At 39.8% G+C, this 10,334-nt stretch overlaps 1 protein-coding gene across 1 annotated transcript in view; it reads right to left on the bottom strand.

The window, feature by feature from the left end:
• Gycbeta100B (guanylate cyclase soluble subunit beta-1-like) overlaps nt 1-10,329 on the bottom strand; it is a gene marked incomplete at its 5' end in the record, with an annotated part of 47,237 nt that extends 36,908 nt beyond the window's left edge. Inside the window, 10 exons of the mRNA XM_064680372.1 lie at nt 4,445-4,582; nt 4,862-5,027; nt 6,153-6,224; nt 6,410-6,580; nt 7,528-7,610; nt 7,942-8,107; nt 8,201-8,312; nt 8,411-8,665; nt 9,863-10,205; nt 10,303-10,329. Of these exons, the coding sequence (XP_064536442.1) occupies nt 4,445-4,582; nt 4,862-5,027; nt 6,153-6,224; nt 6,410-6,580; nt 7,528-7,610; nt 7,942-8,107; nt 8,201-8,312; nt 8,411-8,665; nt 9,863-10,205; nt 10,303-10,329 (1,533 nt within the window). The remainder of the gene's footprint in view (nt 1-4,444; nt 4,583-4,861; nt 5,028-6,152; nt 6,225-6,409; nt 6,581-7,527; nt 7,611-7,941; nt 8,108-8,200; nt 8,313-8,410; nt 8,666-9,862; nt 10,206-10,302) is intronic.
• Nucleotides 10,330-10,334: the final 5 nt, after the last annotated feature.

The raw sequence follows: 10,334 nt of genomic DNA, 5'->3' as shown, positions 1-10,334 counted from the left end.
ATCTTGGTTGTATCCAGAAACTACGTGGTAAGTAGATCAAATCAATGCCTGGCCGACCATCTGGCAGCAAAATGCAATTTTGATAAGTGAGTTTAGCACGAGAGGGAAGTTGTTATAGTCTCCTCCTCTGTCTATCGCTCCATTTTTCTATATCTAACAGTGGATATTGGAAAAAAGATCAAAGCGGTAAACTAACTTTAAAGATACCAGATATTGCTTAAATCTGATATGCCGTTTAATAGCCGCGAAAGTCTGTAGAAACGATTTGAAGCAAACATTATTTAATTCAAAACCAAGCCAATTGTTGTACAAATTATAATTTACATTTGCTCAATTTAGCCCAATCCTTCAAGGTTTTCTTTTAATGCGCATCGATGTCCCTGACCCGTATGTAATTATTTGTTGGAGATATTCGATTTAATATACCCGAGAAATTCGAATTTGAACATATTTGAGAAACCCGAAATGACTTAATACGGACAACATTCTTTGGTAGTTGAGTTGTCTGAGTAGGTCAGTCCTTCGGAATACTGAACAACGAGCATCTAGAGTCGTATTCCAAGCACATCTATGTAGCTTTTGCGAAGATATGCATAGAAGTCTGTCCAAGTAACCCATTGCGGCTTTCGCTGCTCATACTAATTTCCTTTATATAAACTGTCTCGCGCGAATCCCGATGCAATGAGCTGCATCCCACTTCCCCCCCAACCGACCGATGCCGCAGTCGTGTAACGTACGACACGAGTCGCGAAGTACAAACACGAATACAAACTAAGACTATAGACTGAGACTATATACTTGCTAAATAGTTTGGAATATATGACTTTAATGAGGAAGAGAAGCCCAAAAATAGAATGCTCTGTAATGCTTGCTGTATTAATAAAATTTTGTTTGAATTTAAAAAAAAATCATATTTTGATTTGAATTTAAACATTTGTATTGTTTTTTGTTTGATATATCGTTTATATCGTCAAGCATTATATATCGAGCCTAATTTAATTGAAATGTGATTTTTTTATATCGGGGGCTCGAACCCTAAAACCCACGCAACGGCACATGTAGCTCACTACGTTCCGTTCTTGTTAAGGCGATATCGCCAACGACAAGGAAATAGGAAATGATATTACTCCAACCAATTATTACAAACTTAGCATTTAAATTAAGCGACTTCTCTTACCCTTTTTTGCTTACCTAACTGATAGACGCAATTGTTGCACATTTTGTAGGGTATGTTCAGAATATGCAAGCGTAAATTTATTTCATCTAGTGTAGCAATATTTATTGATTGCAAGCAGCTGGCAAAATGAAGCAAGCGAAAAGAAAACTTTTGGCTTGGAAAATAGCGTTGCATAATTGGCTTCATAAAATGTGGGCGGGGTGAGGGGCTCTGCCGGGCATAGTATTGTGTTACATTTTCATTGTATTCGCAGTGCGATTTTCCGTTTTCTTCATTTTTTTCCCCCATTCTGTTTGTTATCAGCAGCTAATGAAGCGCGAAATAGCAGAGCAACATGGCCCAGAATGCTGTGGGCTTTGTTAATTGCATTTGGAACTATCTATCAGGTTGGCTCGTTCCCTGTCGAAAGGCAAACGAGTTCTGTCTGCCTGTCGTTAGAATTTCGATTTTTTTTTTGGCGTTTTCTCTTACTTGGTTTGTTTTTTTGTTGCCCTTGGCAGTCAGTCGTGCGCATCTGCAGGCTGCACATGCATCAAAGTCGACGTGCAGCAACAGCAACAGCAGTCCCAACGGTGGTCAGCTGCTGAGCAGTAGGAACCTGGTTACGTGCATCCGGCTACATAACCAAAAGCAATCACTCAAAATATGAGAAATAGTGTGGCAACCGCAGTAGTTCACTGCAGTCGTGGCATGCAACTCGAGTGCGAGATGGATGGGCATGGCTTAAGGCACAGTCAACGCCCGAAGGTGGACGTTTTAGGGGCTTGGAAATGGATATTCTAGCAGAAGCAACTTTGACAATAAAACCAAGCGACATGAGCTGAGCATTCGAGGACGACTCCCTGCCCCATTCACTGTGCCTGCTTGTGTATGTAGTTATGGCATGTTGCGCGCACACACATACATGCTGCAAGTTACTGTGACAAACCACAAGCATTGTCCACACGTACGACAATGCTGACGTCGGCGCCGGCGCCGGCGCCGCTGCTGCTACCGCTTGGCTGCTGTAATTGTGAAGGCTGCCATCAAGTGGGCATCCCCTTGTCCTGTGTGTGCCTGCGTACAAGTACACATATCCCTATATACATAACTGTCGTATATTTTAAGCTCAAGCACTCAAAGCAAAAGTGTTTAAGCCCACAAAAAAAAAGCAGAAAACCAAAAGAGAAACTGTTTTCCTTCCTTGGCCGCAGATTAAATACCCTTACGTGCGATGCGTTATGTACTCTTAATGCTTGGAAACTTATTTAAATTCCTATGGGAGCTACATGAGAAAGTAATTCGAGCTTAAAATTATTTTACTCATGTGTTAAGAGCAAAGTGAAACTGTGTTGGATCTAAATATCTTGAAAGGAAATTATGCTTTTCAAAGTATATTTCGAAGGTTGGTGGCAACGGAAGCTATATAATATAATCATCGGATCCGGCTGACGCTAATCTATGCTTTGACTTTAGTAATATCAAGAAAGAACGTCAATGATTAACTAACCTTGTAAGTCGAAATTTTAGAAATGCTTTTGCAGCTTTACTTTCGACTGATTTTTCTTATAGAATATGTATAATATATTACTCCAACTAAATACATTTTGCAGATATGCTAGGAGAATTGTGGGGCATGTAATTGCCAAACTATCAAAATGTTTTGAAAAACCAGATATACAAGAACTTAATTTTAGATTGATCAGGACTATGGTATATACGATTATGACTATATACATATGATATATTGAACCGATTCGTTTGATTCCATAATAATAAAAATTTAAAAAATGTATTCATACCAAAACTGTTCAGAGATGTCGCTAATGCCTTTTAAATTTCATGCAACAATTAAGATAGACTTTGCAAAGGCAGGCCACAGCTCGACGGTCGACGGTCAAGTGGCAAAGGCTGCCAAGGTCTTAGGGAAGAGGGCTGGAGAGAAATGGGGATGGGAATGGGATGGCGGACCGACCACGTCATACAACTTGATGGCCGTCCTTTGACATGGTGTCATCAATTTGGAATTAATTTTAGCAATTTACACAATTTGCCACAACTTTTGCACCAGCAACTTTTGCAGCAGATCAGCTTTAGTTTTTTTTTTGATTGTCTGTTTTTTTTTTTGCACGCTTGTTAATATTTTACGTGCTTCTCATAAGGCAATCTGTGTGTCTGTGCCCCATTGATATTTATGCACCATTGAATCGTTGTTGCCGCGCCGCTGCTTAAATGCAATCAGCAACAAATTGCGCGCAACTTATTCAAGTTGCAGCTTCACACGGATGCGCAACACAGAAGTGTGTGTGTGGGGGGGGGGGGGGGGGGGGGGTCAACTTTCAAATGCTTTCAGTGCGCACAATTAGAAGGCTGGCAGATGACTGTGCCCCTGCTACAAAATGCCCCCGCAGCACTTGAAAACTTGCTTCAAGCATTCATTTAATACTGTCGCGCCTCTGGCGTAGACCAAGTGTGCAACAGACAGCGAAACTTGCAACAGCCGTACAAATAATACAAATTTGTGTAACATTTTCACAAAACTTGTTTGCATAAATTAAAAATATGTAAGCTTTTTGCGCTTTTTTATCTTTTTAATTTACTTAATTTCACAAATTCGAATTTAACGAGCTTAACTGAATGAGAATTAACCATAAACAAGTTGTTACATTTCCAACATTTAAAGCTTGTATCGAATATCTTTAAGGCTGAATGCTGCAAAGGTTGAAAATAAATGACGGAGCAACTTATAACTCATTTGATTGTTGTGTTACGTTTAATTGGGTAAAACAATTAATTTGTTTAGAGGCACATTAAAGTGAAGAGGAAGGCATTTCCGAACACATTAAGTAATTATATGCTGGATTAGTACCAAGAAGTAGTACTGAATTGATATCTTAAAACTATTCGATAAATGAAACTTTCAATAAATGTTCTCCTATGCCAAACGCAGAGGGAGTACATTACGTTCCTTGCACGTACTGGAGGGTACTTGAAAAATATCGATAAATATCGATTTAGAGACACCGTTTTTAGGCACATTTCGAAAATTATAAGTGCTAGACACACAAAACTTGGCATTAGGACGGATGCTCTCCTCATTTTCTCCAAAATTTCTGAAAAACTCATTTTCATAACGTTTTGGGGCTTAACAACTATTATATGCCATGCTTAAGACATGAAAATTGTATAAAAAGTGTAAGTCAAAGTAAGCGACAATGTTTGAAACGGCCTGGTATCTCCCAGTCGGACACTCCCGACTAAAGTTTATCTAAGTTGTTGCTTACTTACCACCGGATTTGAGCCCATTTTGACATTCTTGGCCATATCCATCATATCCAAAGCGACGCGCGCCATACACTTGGCATGATCCTCACAATGATCTGGCAGACCCGAGACGGCCATATACTTATCGCCCACAGTTTCCACCTGGAAATGACACGAAACACGTGTGTGAGAATATTGAAAATTTGAATTCATCCGGCTGTCTGACAAATTGACAGCTGACCTAAAAGCGGCTCTGCAAATTGCTTGACCCGGTTGAGCTAAGCCACATTTCGTGGGCGAGCGGAAAATTGTAATTAAGTGTCAGGTTGATATGAACGATTTGACAGCCATTAGTGGCGCATCGAGGTGAGAGCATTCAGTGAGCGTTCTTCATCAAAATATACATACGTTTATATATATATATATGTCAAATACACTTACTTTGTAGACATTCAGGTTGCGCTTGGAGTCGGTGAGCGCGTCAAAGACGGTGTAGAGCTCGTTAAGCATTTTTACAATTTTCATGGCACCCTCGGGATCTGTGTTGGCTGCACAATATTGCCCGAAGCCCACAATGCCAGAGAACATCAGCGTTACGGAGTCGTAGCTGTCAAAAAATATATGTGCATTAAATAAATTGCGCAAATAGCAAAATGTTTGTGGCCATTGGGCGGGCACTGGGAACAAGTGTTGGGTGCGAAACTTCCTGAGTCCTGTATCCATCTAACCCATTTCGTGTCTAAGAGCTGAAGATTTGTCTGAATACATGCCACCAAGTATCAACTAGTTAGCTAAATTTAACGCGGTTAAGCGAGACTATTTAAAATTAAACACGAATGCGCATGGCGTAACTTTGGCAGACGGAAACTGGTGTTGGGCGCATGAATCGATTTAATCAATTTTGTATTAACTAGCTTCCGCGATCAACATAAGTAGGCATGACCTTGATTTTACACGAATTAGCAGAACCCATACAATATATTTACGGCCTTTGGGAGCATGCTGTGACGTGGCGTGTTAAATTTTTAATTTTCGTGTCTAAAAATTGAAGATTTGTGTGAATACGTGTTCAGAAATATCAATTAGTTTGCACGATTCACAAGACTAAGCACGACTTAGCTCGATTAAATAAGACTAAGATCGAATTTTAAAATTTATGTATGATTACACACGACGTTACGCATGTCGTAATAACAACTAACACGATTTAAAAAGATGTTAATGCCTTTAGGTGCAAGAATTCATTTATTTAATTTCGTGTCTAAAAACTAAAAACTGTGCGAGTACGTGTTGGCAATTATCAACTAGTTAGCAAGCCTGACTAATCACCTAAGCACGAATTAATTTTATTAATCACGATTGCATTTGACTTGAAAGGAATTAGCGCGACGGATTACGATCCAGAACTTTATGTTTGGACTTTTGTGAATCGATTTTTAAGATTTCGTGTGTAAAAACTAAATGTATGAATTAGTTTGCTTCATCAATAAGACTCAGCACTGTAAGCATTACTCAACATCACTTAACACGATTTATTCTCCTTGAACACGACGATGTTCTATCAAACACGACTTAACACGAGCTATTACGACTTGGCATGATTATAAACAATGATATTTTTGTTGTTTGAAAAATATTTAACAAATGTGAGCAACTTATTAAATCCGAGTCGTGTCCTTTTGTTAAGCGTCGTGTCGAGCAGCATAATATCGGGGTTAGGGCTATGGCTTACCGTTTGGGCGGCACTGGACGCTGATGTCGTAACTCATTTGCCACAGACTTGGGCAGCACCGAGTAGAGCAGCCTAACCAGGAGCGAGAGCAGCAGCAGGGAGGCAACAAACGATAAACAAATGGAAAGAAAATGTTCGAGTAATTTTAATTTCGCGCCTGAAAGCATGCAACGATTTCCATTTTTTTTGTTTTTTCTTATCGTGCGCTCACTCTAATGTGTTTCTATTTTTGTTACGCTTTACATCATTTTTCTTACCTGTCCGTTTTCTGCTTCTCACTCTCCAGATCGCGAAACGTTTGCTGTAGCTTATCCGTCAGCATTTCCAGATTTTTGGTCAGCTTGTATTCAGCCTCGAATTTCTCAGAAAGCAGCACCAAATCTCTGGCCGCATCGTGCAGCGGCACATCCGAAATGTAGAGTCCCTTCCTACAAGAAAACAAAAAACGTTGTGTGTGTGTGAGTCGAATCGAAAAAAAATGACGCGCATTTTATTTAACTTAAGTCTGTTTGGCTTTAGCTTGGTTTCTGCCGGAGCGCTAGCAAATAAAATAAAATATGTACCCGCCAGCAGTAGAGCTCAAGGGTGAGCTTTGGGTGTGCGCGCGTGTGCGAGTGTGTGTGTGTGTAGGGGGTCTTACGTCAGGTGAAGCAATACATATTTACTGTCACCAATAAATTTTAGCGGGATATTTGCCATTTCTTTCAATTTAAATGCACAAATTATAAACAACAGCCATAAACTGTCAGCGGCTGCTCTATAAATCAAAATTTGAAGAAACAATTGCAAATTGAAATACTTTAAGAAATTTTAAGTCAACCGAGATATAGGATATTTAAAGTACACAAAATAACTGGAAAATATGGAAATTCAAAAACAAGGCATGTTTCATTTGCACAATATTGTAAGATAAAAAAGCAGCAGGTCATGAAATTGCTGCTGCCATAATCAGTGATTGTCATGTATTAAGTAAACAAGTGTCTGTTAGCTTAACTTGAAATTGTCTACAAAATCACGCCTATTTCTTTTTCACTGAATTGGAAGGCCAAGTAATAGCAAAACATAAAATTATTGTTGTTAATTTCAGTAATTGGTATGCTTAAAGTAAACAAATTTTCTTTGTGTTTCGACTAGAAAATATTTGCATATAAAATTTAGACACCTTTCCAGTTCTCTATTATGGAAGGCATTAAATTGCCGCTACTTAAATCAGCATATTTTGTTTTTCATTCTTTAGTATGTTTCTTTTAGCATAGCTTTTTTTTGTGCTTAGCTTACTTTCAACAATTTTCTGATATTTTATTAAAGTCAATTTTAAGAAAAATATATAGATGCGACTGCTTTCTTTAAAATAAATAGTTAATTATTTACTCACTTGGTTAGATCATCCAAATTCATGACGCTCGGATAGCACTGAAACAATATGCGATCTGTTTCTGGTATATACATCATTTGGCCCTAGAATATGGACAAGAAAAAAGCTGAGCAAAGAATACGGCAAAAAATAACACACACACATATAATTATCATAAAAATTACGTTTATGCAGCATTTTGTGGCAAGTCACATTAAATTTAATGCAATACCATTTCAGTTTGAATTTCTATGGCGGCGGCTGTGCTTAAGCGGCCATTTTGTGTATTCATTTCATTGTGTTGTGCTGTGGCTGTACTTGTTTGATTGTATGTGTGTGTATGACCGCATTTTGAAATCAATGCGGCTGATTGCAGACCAGAGCGTAGAGAGTGGGGCACAAACTGTTGTAGCGGCAAACCGAAGCAAGACTTACCTTCAGTCTGAGAAAGCGCTGCTCGAGCCGGCTGCTCATGGCGCCCTGCCTCGTCTGGAGCACATAGATGGTGTTTATGTGCGACAAAATGTTCTCAAATGTGAGCTGCAGGTGTGGTCTAATGGCCTCCACCACCTCTATCAGCGAGCAGTTCTCCTCGGCCACTCTACGACAACGGGAGAAGGACATTTATAACGGCTAATCGCAAACAAGACGGTACCAAACATTGGCCTGCGGTTTTTTTGCACCCGTAACTCACCTGGGTATAACGCGGGATACGGCCTTGCCGGCCTGTACGATTTTCATTTGTCTATCGAACATCAGGTGGAAGGGGAACACCTTGCAGAAAGTCGCTGGCGAGATGAGTGGAGCTGCAGGCGAGGGTAGATGGCATGGCAAATGGGTTTCAACCGATTAGTCTGGCAATTAGCCAAGCAAATGGGAAAGTGCTTTTAAAGCTTTTAGTTACCTTCACAGAGAAACTCCATATCATCGCTGGCCGCCGGGTCATCCTTCTTGGCATCCACTTGCGATTTGGCGGCCACATTGATTTCACGTATCAGAAACTGTACATGGTCATAGCGTTCGATGTCATCGCTCTTGTTCTTCAGCAGGCGCAGGCACTTCTGCTCCTTGTCGCCGTCGCAGTCGAAGCTATCCTGCACAACTGGCCCACATGTCGCGCCGCCTGTGGCCTTCGATGTGGCCGGCAATTGATCGCCAGCTGTGGATTGGGTCATTACAATTGAAGATTAATCGCAATGGCAAAGAATAGCTTTGCTATGTAGGGGCAACAAAAGTTCAACTAGAGCTGGGCACGAGTCGTGTTTTATGTCGTGACATGAATATATGTGCCTTAATGCGCTTTGTTAGAGTTAAAAAACTAACACAACTAACACGGAAAGCACAAGCCAGGCAAAATATTTGAAAAACATTAATTTTGTCTAATAATATGGTATTAAAAAAATGGCTATATAATAATCTATTAAGATATTTACTTTTGGTATTGTCAAATTTGAAGAAGGTATTCTTTAAAGTATATCCATGTTCAGAAACATAAAATTTAGAGGGCTATAAAATTGTTTAGAATCTTCCTTTTTGGATAAAAGTGGACGCGAGGGAAGGTAAGCTTTGGCAGGTTCGACCTGCAAGTGGTCTAAAATGGTTATAAGATTTGGCATGGAAAATTTTCAATTATAAAGCTGTCATCAATACTTTTTTCAATTTAAGGCAAAGAAGAAGCTATACATTTTACAGATTTAAGGATTGAACTGGCTAATTAGAAGTTGTGGGCTTAATTCGTAATATATTAGTATTATTTATATCATAAAATTGTGATTTACAGGAAAATAAAAATTTATTTACCATGAACCGAACCAGAAATCGGATTATTTGCTTAATAACGGCTGAACCATTTATGAAAAGTTAACTGATCTTTTCAAAAATATAAAATGTAAATATATAAAATTGGTTTACTTAAAAATTGTAGAAACACTGTTCCAATCAATTCCTGAAGCAATACTGGATTTGAACCTGGGCTCAATTGATAAACCTAAGTGAGAGCCATGAGGTCGAGCCGTAAACTAAAACAACAAGAATTTTTGTAAGACTTGTATTTGTTAAATGCAAAATGAAATCAAAGCAAATGTCGTGACTGTCGTGTTCTAATACCTAATGACACATTAAATCCCAAATCCCAATTGGGTTCGGCTGGTAGTAGGATATTTCAAACATAAACCAGCGGTTCGCTTTGCGTTCAAACGTTTTCTGCTGACTATCGCAATAATGTTATTAACAGGATATTATCAGGCAATCGTACAGTTGAAGCAGCATATTGGCCGGTCTAGTCATTAGACCCGCTGATAATAGGGCACAGAATGGGCCTAGAGCAAAATTGTTGGCCTGAATTTTGTTGGCTTACCCGGCTCGCTGGCAATTTGCTGACCATCGTTGTTGTTGTTGATGTTGTTGCTGCCGTTGTTGATGCCATTGTTGTTGTTGGCATTGTGATTATTATTGTGCTCGGCGTTTGCTGGTGCGGCAATTGCAGTGCCTGCAACTTGAACTGGTGCAGACGCTTCAGCAGCAGCAGAAGCAGCCGCAACACTTGCTGTGGCATCCGATCCGGCAGCCGACGTCTCAGTTTCCAATTGTTGCTGTTCGCGTGCCAGGGCGCGTTCCTTCTCGGTCTCATCGATGGGCTCACCTTTGCGCTTCACAATGTCAATTTCCACCTCGACACCGTGCAGCTTCGATGCAACGGCCTGTGAAAGATAAGCGGGGTCAGCAGCAGCAGCAGCAGAGTGGTTGGGATAGGAGCGGATGTTAACTTCTGGTTAGGTGAGTGACCACAGCGTTTACCTTGACTATGCCGATGACAATGTGCTCTAGAC

The sequence above is a fragment of the Drosophila montana genome, unplaced genomic scaffold (assembly GCF_035044405.1).
Source record: "Drosophila montana isolate Dmon_TW-CO22-7 unplaced genomic scaffold, ASM3504440v1 contig_1264_1, whole genome shotgun sequence".
NCBI lineage: Eukaryota > Metazoa > Arthropoda > Insecta > Diptera > Drosophilidae > Drosophila > Drosophila montana.
This window is presented reverse-complemented; position numbering and strand designations above follow the sequence as displayed.